The 21287-nt window shown below is 44.8% G+C and overlaps 1 protein-coding gene across 1 annotated transcript in view; it reads left to right on the top strand.

The window, feature by feature from the left end:
• Window positions 1–21287, top strand: part of LOC143782819 (uncharacterized) — a 154381-nt gene that overhangs the window by 110029 nt on the left and 23065 nt on the right. The window contains exon 2 of the mRNA XM_077270701.1: window positions 20302–20438. Within this exon, the coding sequence (XP_077126816.1) occupies window positions 20302–20438 (137 nt within the window). The remainder of the gene's footprint in view (window positions 1–20301; window positions 20439–21287) is intronic.

Here is a 21287-nt window from a genome sequence, read left to right as displayed (position 1 = left end):
AGGAGTCTTTGGAGAAGGGACATATTCGCCCATCCTCGTCCCCTCTTGGTGCAGGATTCTTTTTTGTGGGCAAGAAAGACGGGTCTCTGAGACCTTGTATTGATTATTGTCTTCTGAATAAGATCACGGTTAAATTTCAGTATCCTTTGCCATTGTTGTCTGATTTGTTTGCTCGGATTAAGGGATCCAGTTGGTTCACCAAGATAGATCTTCGTGGTTCGTATAACCTTGTGCGCATAAAGCAGGGAGATGAATGGAAAACGGCATTTAATACGCCCGAGGGTCATTTTGAGTACCTGGTGATGCCTTTCGGATTATCTAATGCTCCTTCTGTGTTTCAGTCCTTCATGCATGACATCTTCCGGAAATATCTGGATAAATTTATGATTATTTATCTGGATGATATTTTGTTTTTTTCTGATGATTGGGAGTCCCATGTGAACCAGGTCAGGATGGTGTTTCAGGTTCTGCGGGAGAATGCTCTATTTGTGAAGGGCTCAAAATGTATCTTTGGGGTACAGAAGGTTTCTTTTTTGGGTTTTATTTTTTCCCCTTCTACTGTGGAGATGGACCCAGTCAAGGTCCGTACCATTCATGACTGGACTCAGCCCACGTCTGTTAAGAGCCTGCAGAAGTTCTTGGGCTTTGCTAATTTTTACCGTCGTTTTATCGCTAATTTCTCCAGCGTGGTTAAACCTTTGATGGATATGACTAAGAAGGGTTCTGATGTTGCGAACTGGTCTCCTGCAGCCGTGGAGGCCTTTCGGGAGCTGAAGCGTCGGTTTACTTCAGCGCCAGTCTTGTGCCAGCCGGATGTCTCTCTTCCCTTCCAGGTTGAAGTTGATGCTTCTGAGATTGGTGCAGGGGCTGTTTTGTCGCAAAAAAGTTTTGATGGCTCCGTGATGAAGCTATGCGCCTTCTTTTCAAGGAAATTTTCACCTGCTGAGCGGAACTACGATGTTGGTAATCGGGAGTTGTTGGCTATGAAGTGGGCATTTGAGGAGTGGCGACATTGGCTCGAGGGAGCTAGACATCGTGTGGTGGTCTTGACTGATCATAAAAATCTGATTTACCTCGAGTCTGCCAAGCGCCTGAATCCTAGACAGGCTCGTTGGTCGTTGTTTTTCTCCCGTTTTGACTTTGTGGTCTCGTACCTGCCTGGTTCGAAGAACGTGAAGGCTGATGCACTTTCTAGCAGTTTTGTGCCTGACTCTCCGGGAGTCTCTGAGCCGGCTGGTATTCTAAGAGAGGGAGTGATTTTGTCTGCCATTTCCCCAGATTTGCGACGAGGGCTGCAAAAATTTCAGGCTGATAGGCCTGATCGTTGTCCACCGGAGAGATTGTTTGTCCCTGATGGATGGACCAGCAGAGTTATTTCTGAGGTTCATTCTTCGGTGTTGGCGGGACATCCTGGGATTTTCGGTACCAGAAATTTGGTGGCTAGGTCCTTTTGGTGGCCTTCCTTGTCGCGGGATGTGCGTTCTTTTGTGCAGTCCTGTGGGATTTGTGCTCGGGCTAAGCCTTGCTGTTCTCGTGCCAGCGGGTTGCTTTTACCCTTGCCTATCCCAAAGAGGCCTTGGACGCACATTTCCATGGATTTCATTTCGGATCTTCCGGTATCTCGGAAGATGTCTGTCATCTGGGTGGTGTGCGATCGTTTTTCTAAAATGGTCCATTTGGTGCCCTTGCCTAAGTTGCCTTCCTGCTCTGATTTGGTCCCTTTGTTCTTTCAGAATGTGGTTTGTTTGCATGGCATCCCTGAGAATATTGTATCTGACAGAGGATCCCAGTTTGTGTCCAGATTCTGGCGATCCTTTTGTGCTAAGATGGGTATTGATTTGTCTTTTTCGTCGGCTTTTCATCCTCAGACTAATGGCCAGACCGAGCGAACTAATCAGACGTTGGAGACTTATTTGAGATGTTTTGTTTCTGCTGATCAGGACGACTGGGTTACCTTTTTGCCACTGGCCGAGTTTTCCCTTAATAATCGGGCTAGTTCTGCCACCTTGGTTTCACCCTTTTTCTGCAACTCTGGTTTTCATCCCCGTTTCTCCTCGGGCCAGGTTGAACCTTCTGACTGTCCTGGGGTTGATTCTGTGGTGGATAGGTTGCAGCGGATTTGGAACCATGTGGTGGACAATTTGAAATTGTCACAAGACAAGGCCCAGCGTTTTGCCAACCGCCGCCGCGGTGTGGGTCCTCGACTTCGTGTTGGGGATTTGGTTTGGTTGTCTTCTCGGCATGTTCCTTTGAAAGTCTCCTCTCCTAAGTTCAAGCCTCGCTTTATCGGTCCTTATAAGATTTTGGAAATCCTTAACCCTGTGTCTTTTCGCTTGGACCTTCCAGCGTCATTTGCTATTCATAATGTGTTCCATAGGTCCTTGTTGCGGCGGTACGTGGTGCCTATGGTTCCTGCTGTTGAGCCTCCTGCCCCGGTTTTGGTTGAGGGCGAGTTGGAGTACGTGGTGGAGAAGATTCTGGATTCTCGTATCTCTAGACGGAAACTCCAGTATTTAGTTAAATGGAAAGGCTATGGTCAGGAGGATAATTCCTGGGTTGTCGCCTCTGATGTTCATGCGGCTGATTTGGTTCATGCCTTTCACGCTGCTCATCCTGATCGCCCTGGGGGTCTTGGTGAGGGTTCGGTGACCCCTCCTCAAGGGGGGGTACTGTTGTGAACTGTGTTTCTGGGCTCCCTCTGGTGGTCACTAACGGTATTGTGTTAGGCATGTCTTGTTGCAGGCCTGAGCTCCAGCTGTGTCGTTAAGCAGCGGGTGTTCCCTATTTAAGTCTCCTCTGGACTCAGTCTCTTGCCTGGCATCGTTGTATCCAGACCTGTTGTGAAATTGGATTTTGGGCTCCCCCGGTGGCCACTGGTGGAATTGAACTGGTGTGCATCATCCTCTCTGTTCACCTGTTTCCATCAGGATGTGGGAGTCGCTATTTAGCCTTGCTCCTCTGTCACTTCCATGCCGGTCAACATTGTAATCAGAAGCCTTTCTGTGCATGTTCCTGCTGCTAGACAACTCCCAGCTAAGTTGGACTTAGTCCTTGTTTGTTTTTGCATTTTGTTCCAGTTCACAGCTGTAGTTTCGTTTCTCTGTCTGGAAAGCTCTTGTGATCTGAAATTGCCACTCTGATGTTATGAGTTAATACTAGAGTCTTAAAGTAATTTCAGGATGGTATTTTGATAGGGTTTTCAGCTGACCATGAAAGTGCCCTTTCTGTCTTCCTGCTATCTAGTAAGCGGACCTCAATTTTGCTAAACCTATTTTCATACTACGTGTGTCATTTCATCTAAAATCACCGCCAATATTTGTGGGGGCCTCTGTCTGCCTTTCGGGGAAATTTCTCTAGAGGTGAGCCAGGACTATATTTTCCTCTGCCAGGATTAGTTAGTCCTCCGGCCGGCGCTGGGCGTCTAGGGATAAAACGCAGGCTACGCTACCCGGCTACTGTTAGTTGTGCGGCAGGTTTAGTTCATGGTCAGTTTAGTTTCCATCCTTCCAAGAGCTAGTTCGTATGTTTGCTGGGCTATGTTCTCTTGCCATTGAGAACCATAACAGTTTGACCGGCCCAAAGGGTTAAATTAATTGACAGAGAAAGGAGAGAAAAGAGAAGTCTGCTGAAGATTTTTTTTTTTTTTTTTTTCTCAGTTCTGAGTGTGCTTGTAATTGAATCTCTTGCAAGTCTGCCTATATTGCAGCCTTTCTCTCTCTCTCTCCTTCTAATCCTGGAATGGCTCTGTGTTCACCTGTTTAAAATGGATATTCAGAGTTTAGCTGCAGGTTTGAATAATCTCACCACGAAAGTTCAAAACTTACAAGATTTTGTTGTTCATGTTCCTATATCTGAACCTAGAATTCCTTTGCCTGAATTTTTCTCGGGGAATAGATCTTGCTTTCAAAATTTCAAAAATAATTGCAAGTTGTTTTTGTCCCTGAAATCTCGCTCTGCTGGAGATCCTGCTCAGCAGGTCAGGATTGTGATTTCTTTGCTCCGGGGCGACCCTCAGGATTGGGCTTTTGCATTGGCTCCAGGGGATCCTGCGTTGCTCAATGTGGATGCGTTTTTTCTGGCCTTGGGGTTGCTTTATGAGGAACCTCAGTTAGAACTTCAGGCGGAAAAGGCCTTGATGTCCCTATCTCAGGGGCAAGACGAAGCTGAAATATACTGCCAGAAATTCCGTAAATGGGCTGTGCTTACTCAGTGGAATGAGTGCGCCCTGGCGGCGAATTTCAGAGAGGGTCTCTCTGATGCCATTAAGGATGTTATGGTGGGGTTCCCTGTGCCTGCGGGTCTGAATGAGTCCATGACAATGGCTATCCAGATCGATAGGCGTCTGCGGGAGCGCAAACCTGTGCACCATTTGGCGGTGTCTACTGAGAAGACGCCAGAGAATATGCAATGTGATAGAATTCTGTCCAGAAGTGAACGGCAGAATTTTAGATGAAAAAATGGGTTGTGCTTCTATTGCGGTGATTCAACTCATGTTATATCAGCATGCTCTAAGCGTACTAAGAAGCTTGATAAGTCTGTTTCAATTGGCACTTTACAGTCTAAGTTTATTCTATCTGTGACCCTGATTTGTTCTTTATCATCTATTACCGCGGATGCCTATGTCGACTCTGGCGCCGCTTTGAGTCTTATGGATTGGTCCTTTGCCAAACGCTGTGGGTATGATTTGGAGCCTCTTGAAACTCCTATACCCCTGAAGGGGATTGACTCCACCCCATTGGCTAGCAATAAACCACAATACTGGACACAAGTAACTATGCGGATTAATCCGGATCACCAGGAGATTATTCGCTTTCTTGTGCTGTATAACCTACATGATGTGTTGGTGCTTGGATTGCCATGGCTGCAATCTCATAACCCAGTCCTTGACTGGAAAGCTATGTCTGTGTTAAGCTGGGGATGTAAGGGGACGCATGGGGACGTACCTGTGGTTTCCATTTCATCATCTATTCCCTCTGAGATTCCTGAATTCTTGACTGAATATCGTGACGTTTTTGAAGAACCTAAGCTTGGTTCATTACCTCCGCACCGGGAGTGCGATTGTGCCATAGATTTGATTCCGGGTAGTAAATACCCTAAGGGTCGTTTATTTAATCTGTCTGTGCCTGAACATGCTGCTATGCGAGAATATATAAAGGAGTCCTTGGAAAAGGGACATATTCGTCCTTCGTCATCTCCCTTAGGAGCCGGTTTTTTCTTTGTGGCTAAGAAAGATGGCTCTTTGAGGCCGTGCATTGATTATCGGCTTTTGAATAAAATCACGGTTAAATATCAATATCCGTTGCCACTGCTGACTGATTTGTTTGCTCGCATAAAGGGGGCCAAGTGGTTCTCTAAGATAGATCTTCGTGGGGCGTATAATTTGGTGCGAATTAAGCAGGGGGATGAGTGGAAAACCGCATTTAATACGCCCGAGGGCCACTTTGAGTATTTGGTGATGCCTTTTGGTCTTTCAAATGCCCCTTCAGTCTTTCAGTCCTTTATGCATGACATTTTCCGTGATTATTTGGATAAATTTATGATTGTGTATCTGGATGATATTTTGATTTTTTCGGATGACTGGGACTCTCATGTCCAGCAGGTCAGGAGGGTTTTTCAGGTTTTGCGGTCTAATTTCTTGTGTGTGAAGGGTTCTAAGTGCGTTTTTGGGGTTCAAAAGATTTCCTTTTTGGGATATATTTTTTCCCCCTCTTCCATCGAGATGGATCCTGTCAAGGTTCAGGCTATTTGTGATTGGACGCAACCCTCTTCTCTTAAGAGTCTTCAGAAATTTTTGGGCTTTGCTAACTTTTATCGTCGATTTATTGCTGGTTTTTCTGATGTTGTTAAACCATTGACTGATTTGACTAAGAAGGGTGCTGATGTTGCTGATTGGTCCCCTGCTGCTGTGGAGGCCTTTCGGGAGCTTAAGCGCCGCTTTTCTTCCGCCCCTGTGTTGCGTCAGCCTGATGTTGCTCTTCCTTTTCAGGTTGAGGTCGACGCTTCTGAAATCGGAGCTGGGGCGGTTTTGTCGCAGAGAAGTTCCGATTGCTCCGTGATGAGACCTTGTGCTTTTTTCTCGCGTAAATTTTCGCCCGCCGAGCGGAATTATGATGTTGGGAATCGGGAGCTTTTGGCCATGAAGTGGGCTTTTGAGGAGTGGCGTCATTGGCTTGAGGGGGCTAGACATCAGGTGGTGGTATTGACTGACCACAAAAATCTAATTTATCTTGAGTCCGCCAGACGCCTGAATCCTAGACAGGTGCGCTGGTCGTTGTTTTTCTCTCGGTTTAATTTTGTGGTGTCCTACCTGCCGGGTTCTAAGAATGTTAAGGCGGATGCCCTTTCTAGGAGTTTTGAGCCTGACTCCCCTGGTAACTCTGAACCTACAGGTATCCTTAAGGATGGAGTGATATTGTCTGCCGTTTCTCCAGACCTGCGGCGGGCCTTGCAGGAGTTTCAGGCGGATAGACCTGATCGTTGCCCACCTAGTAGACTGTTTGTTCCTGATGATTGGACCAGTAAAGTCATTTCTGAGGTTCATTCTTCTGCGTTGGCAGGTCATCCTGGAATCTTTGGTACCAGGGATTTGGTGGCAAGGTCCTTCTGGTGGCCTTCCCTGTCTCGAGATGTGCGAGGCTTCGTGCAGTCTTGTGACGTTTGTGCTCGGGCCAAGCCTTGTTGTTCTCGGGCTAGTGGATTGTTGTTGCCCTTGCCTATCCCGAAGAGGCCCTGGACGCACATCTCGATGGATTTTATTTCGGATCTTCCTGTTTCTCAGAAGATGTCTGTCATCTGGGTGGTGTGTGATCGTTTCTCTAAGATGGTCCATTTGGTTCCCCTGCCTAAGTTGCCTTCTTCTTCCGAGTTGGTTCCTCTGTTTTTTCAAAATGTGGTCCGTTTGCATGGTATTCCGGAGAATATCGTTTCTGACAGAGGTACCCAATTCGTGTCTAGATTTTGGCGAGCATTCTGTGCTAGGATGGGCATAGATTTGTCTTTCTCGTCTGCTTTCCATCCTCAGACTAATGGCCAGACCGAGCGGACGAATCAGACCTTGGAGACATATTTGAGGTGTTTTGTGTCTGCAGATCAGGATGATTGGGTTGCTTTTTTGCCTTTAGCGGAGTTTGCCCTCAATAATCGGGCCAGTTCTGCCACCTTGGTGTCTCCCTTTTTCTGTAATTCGGGGTTTCATCCTCGATTTTCTTCTGGTCAGGTGGAATCTTCGGATTGTCCTGGAGTGGATGCTGTGGTGGAGAGGTTGCATCAGATTTGGGGGCAGGTAGTGGACAATTTGAAGTTGTCCCAGGAGAAGACTCAGCTTTTTGCCAACCGCCGGCGTCGGGTTGGTCCTCGGCTTTGTGTTGGGGACTTGGTGTGGTTGTCTTCTCGTTTTGTCCCTATGAGGGTTTCTTCTCCCAAGTTTAAGCCTCGGTTCATCGGCCCGTACAAGATATTGGAGATTCTTAACCCTGTGTCCTTCCGTTTGGACCTCCCTGCATCTTTTTCTATTCATAATGTTTTTCATCGGTCATTATTGCGCAGGTATGAGGTACCGGTTGTGCCTTCCGTTGAGCCTCCTGCTCCGGTGTTGGTTGAGGGCGAGTTGGAGTACGTTGTGGAAAAAATCTTGGACTCCCGTGTTTCCAGACGGAAACTCCAATATCTGGTCAAATGGAAGGGATACGGTCAGGAGGATAATTCTTGGGTGACTGCCTCTGATGTTCATGCCTCCGATTTGGTCCGTGCCTTTCATAGGGCTCATCCTGATCGCCCTGGTGGTTCTGGTGAGGGTTCGGTGCCCCCTCCTTGAGGGGGGGGTACTGTTGTGAAATTGGATTTTGGGCTCCCCCGGTGGCCACTGGTGGAATTGAACTGGTGTGCATCATCCTCTCTGTTCACCTGTTTCCATCAGGATGTGGGAGTCGCTATTTAGCCTTGCTCCTCTGTCACTTCCATGCCGGTCAACATTGTAATCAGAAGCCTTTCTGTGCATGTTCCTGCTGCTAGACAACTCCCAGCTAAGTTGGACTTAGTCCTTGTTTGTTTTTGCATTTTGTTCCAGTTCACAGCTGTAGTTTCGTTTCTCTGTCTGGAAAGCTCTTGTGATCTGAAATTGCCACTCTGATGTTATGAGTTAATACTAGAGTCTTAAAGTAATTTCAGGATGGTATTTTGATAGGGTTTTCAGCTGACCATGAAAGTGCCCTTTCTGTCTTCCTGCTATCTAGTAAGCGGACCTCAATTTTGCTAAACCTATTTTCATACTACGTGTGTCATTTCATCTAAAATCACCGCCAATATTTGTGGGGGCCTCTGTCTGCCTTTCGGGGAAATTTCTCTAGAGGTGAGCCAGGACTATATTTTCCTCTGCCAGGATTAGTTAGTCCTCCGGCCGGCGCTGGGCGTCTAGGGATAAAACGCAGGCTACGCTACCCGGCTACTGTTAGTTGTGCGGCAGGTTTAGTTCATGGTCAGTTTAGTTTCCATCCTTCCAAGAGTTAGTTCGTATGTTTGCTGGGCTATGTTCTCTTGCCATTGAGAACCATAACACAGACCTATATGGTCTCCTCCGGATTCCTTTCAGTCTGCCTCATACAAGAAAAGCTAAGTCTGTTTTGTACAATTTGGATCGTTTGCATTATTCAGTGGTTTTGCTCAGCTTGCTTTACATTTGATTTTCTGAGTCGCTGGAAGCTCTAGGGGGCTGATATTCTCCCTCCACACCGTCAGTCGGTGTGGGGGTTCTTGAATGTTCAGCGTGGATGTTTTTGTAGGGTTTTCTGCTAACCGCATAGTCCACTATCTATTTTCTGCTATTTAGACTATTGGGCCTCACTTTGCTGAATCTAGTTCATCTCTACGTTTGTGCTTTCCTCTTGCCTCACCATTATTATTTGTTGGGGGCTTTCTATATCTTTGGGGTTCAATTTCTCTAGAGGCAAGTGAGGTCTTATTTTTTCTCTCTAGGGGTAGTCAGTTCTCCGGCTGGCTCGAGACGTCTAGAACCAATGTAGGCACGTTCACCGGCTACTTTTAGTTGTTTGTGTTAAGATCAGTTATGCGGTTAGCCCAGTTTCCACCTCCCTAGAGCAGTATTTATATTTTTGCTATCTTGCCGGAATATCAGAGATCCTCTGCCATTGGGATCATAACAGCGTTGGTGCTGTGTGGTGGCCATTGTTGCTGTGGTTTTATGCTTGTGGGGCGGTGCTGTCTGGAGTCATGGGGACTTTGTTTTGCAGCATGGGCACTGTAAGGCACCAGGCCGCCTGCCCTGCTGGTGCATTGTCACTGCAACAGTGGTTAGCGCACAATGGTGCTCCTTTAACCCATTAACGACGGCCGATATGTCTTTTAACGGCGGCAGTTAAGGGTACTTAAACCACAGCGCTGCTTTTTAACGGCGCTGTGGATTAAGTGAAGTGCGCCCCCCAGAGTTGGAATTTATCCAGGATCTCGGCTTCCGGGGGGTAGCTGAGACCCCGTTATTAACGGTATAACAGCAACTGCAAAAAAAAGTCAGATTTTCAATTTAATTTCTCCTCTGATGTAATTGCACATCAGAGGAGAGAAAAATAGGATCCCCTGATCCCGCCCCCGGTACGTCCGGAGTCCCTGCATGCCCCCATGATGTCCCCCGGGCCGCCAGCATCTTTTTCTGGGAGAAAATGGCGGGCACATGTGCAGTGTGCCCGCCGAGATCTACCGGCCCGCACCTGTAAATAATAGAAAATTTTTCCTATTGGTTCATTTTGATCACTGTGATAAACCCTATAATAGTGATCAAAATAAAAAATAGTAAATAAAAACCCCTTTTATCACCCCCTTAGGTGAAAATAATGATATAAAAAATATATTTATTTCCATTTTTCCATTAGGGTTAGAGTTGGGCTAAAGTGAGTTGGGACAAAGTAAGTTGGGCAAAAGTGAGCTGGGCTAAACTTAGAGTTATGTTTGGGCTAAAGTGAGGGGATAAAGCTAGGGTTAGGGTTGGGTTAAAGTGAGTTGGGTTAAAGTTAGGGTTAGGATTGGGCTAAAGTGACTTGGACTAAAGTTAGGGTTAGGGTTGGGCTAAAGTGACTTGGGCTAATGTTAGAGTTAGGGCTAGGGTTAGAGTTAGGGCTAGGGTTGTGGTTATGGTTGGGATTACGGTTAGGGTTGGGATTAGGGATTAGGGTTAGGGGTGTGTTGGGATTAGGTTTGTGGTTAGGGTTATGGTTAGGATTGTGATTAGTGTTAGGGGTGTGTTGGGGTTAGGGTTGTGGTTAGGGTTATGGTTAGGGTTGGGATTAGGGTTAGGGGTGTGCTGGGGTTAGGGTTGGAGACAGAATTGGGGGGTTTCCACTGTTTAGGTACATCAGGGCATCTCCAAACGCAACATGGCACCACCATTGATTCCAGCCAATTTTGCGTTCAAAAAGTCAAACGGTGCTCCCTCCATTCTGAGCCCTGCCATGCACCCAAACAGTGGCTTTTCCCACATATGGGGAATCAGCATACTCAGGAGAAATTGCACAACAAATTTTGTGGTCCGCTTTCTCCTGATACCCTTGTGAAAATAAAAAAATTTGGTTCCAAAGTAAATTTTTTGTGAAAAAAATCAAATGTTCATTGAAATTGATTTCATTATTTAGTTCCCTTAGAGGATTTTAAGCTGTGATCATTAAGTTGCTTATAATACATACTGCACTACCACAGTATTGCAGCATATAGCAAAAATCACAAATTTCTGGTCTTTATGGGAGCATCGTGATGGCAGATAGGGAGCTTTTATCACACTCCCTGCTGTCATAGGAACCTATTGACACCTTGTGATCACGTCCGTGAAGGGTCAATGAACATGTAGAACTGCGCTTCCCCCCAGACTGTGCATTTTAAATTCTACTGTCAGAGATTTACAGTGAGGTCAGAAAGGCCCGGCGCCTGCGCACTGCAGTACTTTGCTCTGCCCTCAACAAGACAAGAAGAGGACCGTAGCAGGACCGCCCCTGGGTGAGTATAATATAACCTTTATTTCTCATCTTTCAGGTTACATCGTGGGCTTATCTACTGCACTGCAGAATGCTGTAGATAAGCCCCTGATGCCGGTGGCCACAGCTCATATATGATTTTGGGGGTGACAGATTCCCTTTAAGTGGTTGACAGTAGCAAGCAGAGCTAAACTTCACTCGCTACTGATAGAGGCTGATGATGGCTGAATAATGCAGCTTTCATCTTCTGGATACAAGGCCAAGGTCTGTCTGGATCCAATATATCCATGTCGGAAATTGGTTAATCTGGTCTAAATGCAGCTATTCTCCTGAATATGGAGTTATTATTTTTTGTTCCTCTGCCTCTTCATTCTTGAGTTATGATGACCCAATCTGACTTTTATGTAAATCTATTATTTTTAACCAATGACGAGGTGTGCTCCTCTTTTCTGTGGGCATCTTCATGAGAAACACGCCACATTGGATAACAAGATTAGATTTACATACAGGGAAGCAGGGGGTCATATCTCAGGAACAGGGAAGCACAGGAACAAAAAAAAAGAAAATGATGCCAGATTCAGGAGAACAGCTGTATTTAGACAAGGGATGATAGGTCCTCTTTAAATTCCTTTTCACCAAATTCTTGATCTTGCATATTAGTGCATTTACAATACTAGTGTAAGAGTCATGTTTAAGACATCCACAATCACAACATTTTCCTTTACTGGTAATTGAGCAATTTAATCAACCACTAGGTCATCACTTTGCCCTATAGGCCTATATACCATATCAGGTCTAATCTCACTTCCTAACTCTTTGTGTGTTCCTATGTTCCAGTCATCACAATCCATTGGTCATGTGTTTGTTAGAGCAATCGGATACATATTAGCCATTTGTTACTAGACATTTACTCTTATGTTTTGTTTTAATCTGACCGACAACAATAACGCCATCTGCCAAATCAACAACCATGTTAACTACACTACCATCTCTTTTTGTGTGTTCCCCCCATAGCGTCATTTGACATCTGCTTTTTTTTTATCATTTATCACTTATCACCTTTTTCTATAGCAACAAGTGGAAGTTGCCAATCAAACAGGCAGCTGGGGAGGTAACAAAGTGCAGGCGCCAGTGCATTAGATTTCTTTTTGATAAATTGAGATTCTGGTTTGGTCTTTATCCATTCCTTTGTCATATTGCAAGGCTCGTTAAAGGATTGATATTGACTTTCAGGATTACTACTTCCAATAGATGGCGCTAGAGGTCAAATCCTGTTCTTCCCTGAAGAAGCAATCTGCATATTGTATAATTTACATTTTCTTGGCCCGGAAATCTGCCAAACTGGGTCTAGCAAACAGTTAACAAAATAAAATAATTTTTGCATTGCAAAGAAAGCAGCGGACTTTTCTAGTCCCTGCCAAGCCAATAATCATTGTGGCAGTTTCCCTTATTGCCTGACATGTCATCTCTCATTCTCTGCTAAGAAACTCTGAATGTGCTTAGTCACAGTATTTGCAGAAAAGATATGTCCATCTCCTTACTATCTCACACATAGCTAAAATTCCTGCACATCAGTGAAACAGGTCACTAGTTAAATGTGTTGACAGGGGCTCTTACACTTTTAAATATTGGAAAAGCGAAATGTTGTCTTCAAATATGTGCAATAGCTGTTGCTTATTTTCTAATGTACTAGAGATAGCATCAATAGTGGGCAAATATAGGACATATAACATTTTTCAACATGCGGCACATGTCCCCCCTAAATACTTTACCAAAGGATCAGCGTCACCAGGGGATGGTCCCCGGGGTACGCTCTAATACATTAAAAAATAAGCAGTAGCTATTGCCCTATTATCAAATAATGTAACTTACGTATGGCAAATAAAGTTGTCATTTTAATTTATAACTACTTTTATTTAATACAATAAAAGCTAAGTTTTATTGGCCTGTTAGAGAGGAGTCATTTCTAGTTGGGCTTTGCCCTTTTAGAAGATAGACAATATACCCTTCCCAGATCATTTGTCTCCATTTGTGGCTTATAACTCCATTGCTTACTTCAAATAGTTGTAATCATAAAGATTGTGAATTTTTTTTTTTTTTTTAGTTTTTGTTCATTTTATGCATTTATTCATTTTTTCCTTATGGGTGTGCATAGCTTTATCTAAAATTATATTATTTTCAATTAAATTTAGAAGTCAGCTTGCCAAATATGCAATAGCAGAAGGAACGGATGCATATTCCTCTGCATATTGTTAGGGAGGGATATATAAGGCTGTTTTCAGAAAGGGGTAATGCATGTGCATGTTACTGCAGAATTACAACACAGCATTACTTGTACTTTATAAAGATTTCTTGAGCTCATTATGCTTGTTAGGCTGCAATACCAGAACCCCCCACGCATCTCCTGATATTACATTACCATAGAGTATTGTGGTGATCCAAAATTGGTTCTTCAGAACAATGGGAGGTCTGGACCTAACCTCCTTGGCTCTCTGTACACATGTCACCAATAATGCGAATACCACCCTTGAACTGTTAGCCCCAGTGCTGGAGATCAGTCCACTGATCTTACATCGAAATGTCCAAAAGTTAGGTGATTAATGTTATAGTTCTGGAAACCCCAACTCTGTGTATAGTCCCACTTTACACTCGCTCATAAAAGCTTTTCAAAGTTTTATTCCCATCTGAGTTGAAGCCTGGATGACATTTTCCCCATCTCAGCCATGAAAGGATAATATTACCAAAACATAAAACAGTATGCAATGAACGGCTGTGCTCCCCCAAGTAGTCTCTACAAACAGGAAGAATTTTATCTTTAAAATCTACATTTACAAATAGAAAATTCAGGTCAGCACAAAAAAAAGTAAGTCTGTCCACTATAAAGATATAAGGTCCAATACATCATGTAATTTTTGCAAAAAATTCTGGCTTAAAGGCTGGAAATATAGCAAAGATGAGCAAAACTTGTGCTACTTTTGGCACTTTTATGTCAGTCCCTGTCAGCTCCTCCAACTTTTTGAAAAATTAGTGCAGCTTGGGGGGTGGGGACAGAGGGTGTGACCAAGCACAACCACCAGAAAAGTGGCATAAAGTACGACAAAAATGTTCTCCGTTCAATATCTGGCATACATTTCCAGTGGTGACAGTTGAAAGATACACCAAATTTTTCGAGAGAACAGCCAAATAATGTATGATACCCTATAGGTAATTGGGAGTGTCACAATCCTCTCAGTGAATATGTTGTATATGTAGCAAAGAGAGAAACCTTTTAATATAATAAAGCTTTTAATGTACAATGCATGGGCTCTCACTTTTTCCAGTTAGTGCGGCACTCGGCATCCCTGCTGCTGGGGTACTGACGACCATTGTTTTCCTCATCTATGTTAAGCCCCCCTCCAGTACATCTCCAGCTGAATCCTCATGATAGAGGAAGCATTGCATTGGGAAGCTATTTGGAGTACTGAATAACATTAGTGGGTGGCAGTCATACACTTGGGTGCTGCCCTTGTAAGAGCAGGAGCAAAAGCACGGGGCACAACAGGGAGGTATGGGTGGTGTATAGACCGGCATTATCCTTGTAGATCATCTACATGCTCCTGAACATCACTCATCTGTTCCTGGAAATTGAGACACATCAAACTATTTATTATAATGCACTGCTTTGCATGAGCACCTCTTTGCACATTGTTGGATTAATTTTGGTGCAACTGATAGCCACAGTTTGTTACTTTGTGAATCAGTCCCTTCTAGGAACATTGGCTTAGTTACTTCTAACCATTCGGTATCTGTATCTCCTAAAGAGCCTTTAAGTTATATTTTTTCAATGCTAGCATACATTAAAATTTATTGAGAAGCGCTCATCCCCTAAATTAATTTAGCACATCCTATTGCAGCACTGCCTTCATTAAAACTGGTGTACAAAATGCAAGTCTTGATGAATTTGTGCCATAGTGTAGTATGAAATTAATTAGCACGAAATACTAATGCAAAAATCTCTTATTCAAAACTTTGCATCAATATATTGGCCTTGTGTAATAGTCACAGGGTAGAAAAAACAAATAATAGAATTTAAGGGGTGTTCTCAAGTAGAAATGAGTGAATATGTTCGGAAACCGATTTAGGAATCTGAATTTGCCATATTCGTGCCATATTGGTTCTCTTTTCGTACCGAATTTATGTTTGACAATTATTTCCGAACATATTTCTACCTCCATTGACTCCAATGTCATTAAGCTATGTTCGGCAAATATTGCAAATACAATATTTGCCGGCGATTGTAAACTGAACCGAATATTGAAAAAATTGCTCAACTCTATTCTCAAGTTCTTAAATTTCTTTAATTACCATATATACTCGGGTATAAGCCGACCGGAGTACAAGCCGAGGCACCTAATTTTGTCATGGAAAACTGGGTAAGGCTAGTTTCACGCTAGCATTTTGAGGAGCTGCGGAGGGCTGCGGACATCCTCCGTGAAGCTCCGCCCTCGGCTGCACCTCCGCCACTAACTCTGCCTACTTCTGCATGCGGCCTGCATGTGGCCTGCATGTGGCCTGCGTACCTATCTTTAACATTAGGTACACAGGTCGTGCCGCTGTATGCGGAAGCTTCCGCATGCGTCGTTTTGACAATGCGGCGACCAGCGTAGGACGCAGCTTGTAGCAATTTTTTTTTCTCTGCATCGTCAAAATGACGCATGCGGAAGCATCCGCATACAGCCGCACGACCTGCGTACCTAATGTTTAAGATAGGTACGCAGGCCGCATGCAGGCCGCATGCAGAAGTAGGCAGAGCTACTTCTTATGTGCATGGCTGGGCTCCTCTGTCCCCCTCCATCCTCCCCGCCCTCCTCCATCCTCCCCTGTTCTCCCCTGTCCTCCTCTGTCCTCCTACGTCCTCCCCCGCCATACTCACCCTCCTCATGCAGTCGCTGAATGTCCCTGTGTCTCTGTCCCAGCACCACAGCTTCTCCCTGTGCTGAGCGGTCATGTGGTACCGCTCATTAAGGTCATGAATAGTCGCTCCACGCCTATGGGAGTGGAGTTGCGTCCATATTCATGACCTTAATGAGCAGTACCACATGACCACTCAGCACAGGAAGAAGCTGCCGCGCCTGGACAAAGGTGCAGAAACAGAGATGCTGCGATGCAGGGTGAATATTGAGGTCTTCTGGAAGCAGGCTGCTGCAGCTGTAACTGTGCTACAGCCACCAGCTCCCCGCTTCATCTCACTTGCTGGCTTTCTGAACCGTGACTTGTGTATAAGACGAGGGGGGCACTTTCAGCACAAAAAATGTGCTGAAAATCTCGGCTTATACACGAGTATATACGGTAGTTAGATAGCATGAAAATACAGTGCTTTGAAAAATGAATACATACTATTTGCACACTTTTTTCACATTACATCCACAAAATTAAATGTGTTTTACTGTAGGTAAGTTTGCAATTGACTTGCTTGTTCAATCCACTATCATTTTCCTGGAATGAGACATTTTATCTTTCATAGTGTACAGCTGGTTTCCGTGGAGCCCGGCCTCTAGTGCCTGCCCAGATCCTGGCCAAGAGTGTGTAGTGGTAACATTCCAGGAGAAGAATTAATTCTTTACATCCTGGTCAGCTCTGTCCAGACCATTGATTTCTATACAGAAGTTATCTGTTCACCTTCCATTATCTCCCTCTTCTTCCTCTCATCTTCTTAAGAGATACAGTTATAAATCACCAGCTTTCACAGCTGGATTTCTCCTAATCACTGCATTCTAGTCTCACTGTCTAAATGTCTTATCTCTACATGTAAATATAGTGATAGCAGTGTAGACTAAGAACAAACCACTCATGGCTGAATGTGTTGTAGGCAGGGGCGGGTCAGGGGCCCGGAAGGTCCGAGGCACCTGACACCATGTTGCAGTGCAGGAGATTTCTCCCTCACAGCAACAGTCAGAGGTGTATCTAGGGGGAGAGGGCAGCCAGGGCATGTGAGAGATAGGAAGCAGCTCCAGTCATCACAGTGAGACAGCTTCTCCTGCTCTGCAGCCCCGGGACAGAAGGTGAGAGCAGTGGGGAGGTGTGGGATGGGACAGAGCTGCTGTAGTCAGGAGAAGCTGAGGAGCTGCACGTTTATATCAGCCTCCCCTGTACCAGAGAGGAGAGTGTGAGATGTGTGTATGAGCTGGTATCGTGTGTGTGTGTGATCTGTAGTGTGTGATCTGTAGTGTGTGTGTGTTTGTGATCTGTAGTATGTGTGTGTGATCTGTAGTATATGTGTGTGTGTGTGATCTGTAGTATGTGTGTGTGTGATCTGTAGTGTGTGATCTGTAGTGTGAGTGTGTGTGATCTGTAGTATGTGTGTGTGTGATCTGTAGTGTGTGTGATCTGTAATGTGTGATCTGTAGTGTGTGTGTGTGTGTGTGATCTGTAGTATGTGTGTGTGTGATCTGTAGTGTGTGCGTGTGTGTGTGATCTGTAGTGTGTGTGTGTGATCTGTAGTATGTGTGTGTGAGGCAGGGGCATAACTACCATGGTCACAGTAGTCGCCGCTGCGACTGAGCCTGGCAGGTCAGGGGCCCGTCAGGTCAAAGGCACCCGACTCACCCCGCTGCCGCATTGAACTATACTGGCGTCTATGATGCCGATACAGTTCAAAGCAATGATGGAGGAGAGAGCGTCAGCTGATGCTCCCTCTCCCATCATTCCCCTCTGCCTCTGCGGGTGCACCCGCTGTCTGCAGGACCCAGGCAGTGCAGCATCTGCACAGGTGATGGCGGCCACCATATTGGCAGAGCCTGTGTTGGCTGCTGGGTCTGAGGAACATTCGGCTCCGGATGTGGCAGGGGGCATGTGGACTGATCCACCTAGGAGGGGCATGCCGCAGCTGATCACCCATGTGGAGGATCCAGGGATGAACATGGAGGTGTACGGGACCGGCAGCAGTAAGGTGTGTCTGCTGCCCCTGTGTCACCGTCTTCGGCCCCCAGCGTCCCCGGCCCCCTGTGACACCATCCCCGTTTCCTCCCTGATCTCCCGTGCCCCATATCCTCATAGGTCCCAAGGTTCAGGTCATTGTGCTCCTCCAGGCCCCCGTATGCGCCTTGTCACTCCTCCCCTGGTCCCCCAATGCTCTCCATCTCCCATGCCCTGAGTCCTCCTGCACCCCCATGCATTCCCAGCCCCTTGTCCCCATGTGACCCATCTGCCCTGCTCTCAAGTCTCCCCTGTCCCCTTTCTCACCGTGTGTTCCCATCTACCCTGTCCTCATAATCCCTGTGCCCCCTTCTTCCCTGCTCCCAAGTCTCCCCATCTTCCCCTGTCCCCTTGCAACTCCGTCTACTTGCATCCCTATCTACTCTGCCCTCGGAGTCCCCTTGTGTCCTCTTGTGCCTGTCTCACTTGCCCCCTAGTCCCCGTGTCCCCTTGTGCCCTTCTCCTCTTCTTCCTGGTCCCCATGAGTCCCCTTGTGCTTGTGTCCCTTGTTCCTGTGTGTAGTCTTGTGTCAGTCTCCCTTGCCCACTAGTCACTGTGTGTCCCCTTATGCCTGTCTCCTTTGTCCCTTTGTGCTTGGGTCCCTTGTCCCCATGTGTCCCCTTGTGTCAGTCTCCCTTGCCCACTAGTTCCCTTGTGCCCTTCTCCCCTGCCTCCTAGCCCGCATGTGTCCCCTTGTGCCTGTCTTCCTTGCTCCCTAGTGCCCCTGTGTCACCATTGTGCCTGTCTCTCCTAGCCCCCTTGTGTCCTTCTCCGCTGCCCCATAGTCACCATTTGCCCGTGTCTTTCTCACTGCACCTGTATGGAGGGGCTGCATTATACTATGAGGGGGGCTGCATTATATTCTATGGGGGTTACATTATATTGTATGGTGGGGCTGCATTATACTTTTGTGGGGTGGCTGCATTATACTCTGTGGGGTGGCTGCATTATACTATATGTGGGCTGCGTTATACTGTATCAAGGACTATGGGGAATACATTATACTATATGAAGAACTATGGGGTGCATTATACTATGAGAAGTGAATTGTACGACATGGATGACGATGGCGGTGCATTATACTATATGGAGCACTATGTGGAGTGTATTATACTATATAGAGGACTGAGCAGTGTATTTTAATATATGGAGGACTATGAGGAGTGTATAATACTATATGGAGGACTGAGGAGTGTATTATACTATATGGAGCACTATGAGTAGTGTATTATACTATATGGAGGACTGAGGACTGTAGTATACTATATGGAGGACAGAGCAGTGTATTACACTGTATGGAGGCACTATGAGGAGTGTATTTTAATATATGGAGGACTATGAGGAGTGTATTATACTATATGGAGGACTGAGGAGTGTATAATACTATATGGAGGACTATGGGGAGTGTATTATACTATTGTACTATATGGAGGACTATGGAGAGTGTATTATACTATATGGATGACTATGGAGAGTGTATTATACTATATGGATGACTATGAACTGTGCAGTATATTATATAGAGGACTATGGGGGTGCATTATATTATAAGGAGTACTATGGGGGTGCATTATACTTCTTATATGGATCCCCATGACTTCTATGTAAGCCCCTGATGAGTATAATGGTTTATTTTCTTTTATAAATTACATAACAATGGCAGTATCGGGGACAGATATATACCAGAATGGGGCACCGGATAGTTACGCCACTGAGGTCACACTATACAACTTTGCAATAAAGCTATAGTGTGCGAAATGAATAGGGAAAATCTGAATTTGGGTGGAAAATATTTTTGCATGGTTGGGGGGGCCCCATTTGAAAGTTCGCATCGGGGCCCATAACTTTCTAGTTACGCCACTGGTTATAGGAGAACTTGTGCTGGACTTTATAGTTCTTCTAAAGCTGAGTTCACGCATTCAGTATTTGGTCAATATTTTACATCAGTATTTGTAAACCACTCCTGGTTTTGGCTTGCAAATACTGATATAAAATACTGAGCAAATACTGAACATGTGAATATGGCCTTATAATAGTTTTATTCTTGAGAACTGTCACTCAGGGGGCAGAGCCGCCCTGCTAGAAACCAGGAAAGTGAGGAAGCTAAGGAGAATGCATAGCTCTGAACTGCTCAAGAGACGACTTGGAAATATCACTTTAAACTTTTACTTACAAGAAGGAGCGTCAACACAAACTTGTCGCCATCCTAGAAACTGTGTATTGTATACAATTCTTGTTTTAATCCAATCATTTCTATTAAACAAATATTGTACTAGCAGAAAAGCAAAATTGAATTCTAACGAGTGTATAATACATTGTTGTACAATTGAATTCTTATTATTACCATGAACCATTTTTGAACTTTTTTTTCCAGTTTTCCTTCAATATAGTATCGCAATTCCCTTCCTGATATTATTGTTGATGAGAGCGCGTTCCCATTCCTGTGTATACAATCAAACAACAATGTTGAACAATCAAAAGTATATATTGGTACACAACATTAACAATGTGGTATGTATATCTATTTATTTTCATTTTTCAAGTAAATTTAAAATGTATTTACATAATTTCCATAATTAGAACGTAATCAAAATCTCTGCCCGATTTACGCCGAGTAGTACATTTGTGTTTTGGTACTTTTCATTGTGAGAATAAAGCAAAACAAAATTGTGATCAAACTAGATGTGATTTAACCCATCCAAATACTTTTTCTTCATTGTCAGTTTTCCTAGGGAAGCATTCACACACCCGTGTGAGTGTTACTGTCTAAGTAAAATGGGCTCATTTTTTTCTCAGGTATCGTCCTAGTTGAATTCTAGTTGCTTCCGTTTTTTTTCTCTTCTGCTTTTTTTTTCACTGAAGAGTTGTGCTTGCTTCCAAGCTAGTAAAAGTATCCCTGGAAGCAGCAGATCTGTGAGATGCAGAGGAATAATAGAACCAAATCATAAGCCTTCCGACTGCACGGATCAGGATAGTACCTACTTTGACTCTCACAGATCTCACACTCGGATTTATGATTTTCACAGACATGTGAATAAATCCATTAAACTCTATGGATTTGAGTGGGGTTCAATAAAATAATCAGACAGCATTTTGACATGTCACATGGTTGTGTGAAAGTAGTCTAAGGATGGACGAAGGGGCAAAGGCATAACCTGAAGTTTCTAAAGGGTAACATCTCTCCTTATGGGAGAGTGACATGCCTGACATGTCAGTGTTAGGAGACTTACAGGCCATGCAATGATCCTCCGGGGAATTAAATATGCAAATTGCTTCTTCAGAAAGGAAGAGGACTTGAACTCTAGAGCCACCTATTAGATGTAGCTAAAAGTCAATATCAAACCTTTAACCCCTTCATGA

Source organism: Ranitomeya variabilis, chromosome 6 (assembly GCF_051348905.1).
Source record: "Ranitomeya variabilis isolate aRanVar5 chromosome 6, aRanVar5.hap1, whole genome shotgun sequence".
In the NCBI taxonomy this organism is placed as follows: domain Eukaryota; kingdom Metazoa; phylum Chordata; class Amphibia; order Anura; family Dendrobatidae; genus Ranitomeya; species Ranitomeya variabilis.
Note: the sequence above shows the minus strand (reverse complement) of the source record. Positions and strands in the feature narration are given on the sequence as shown.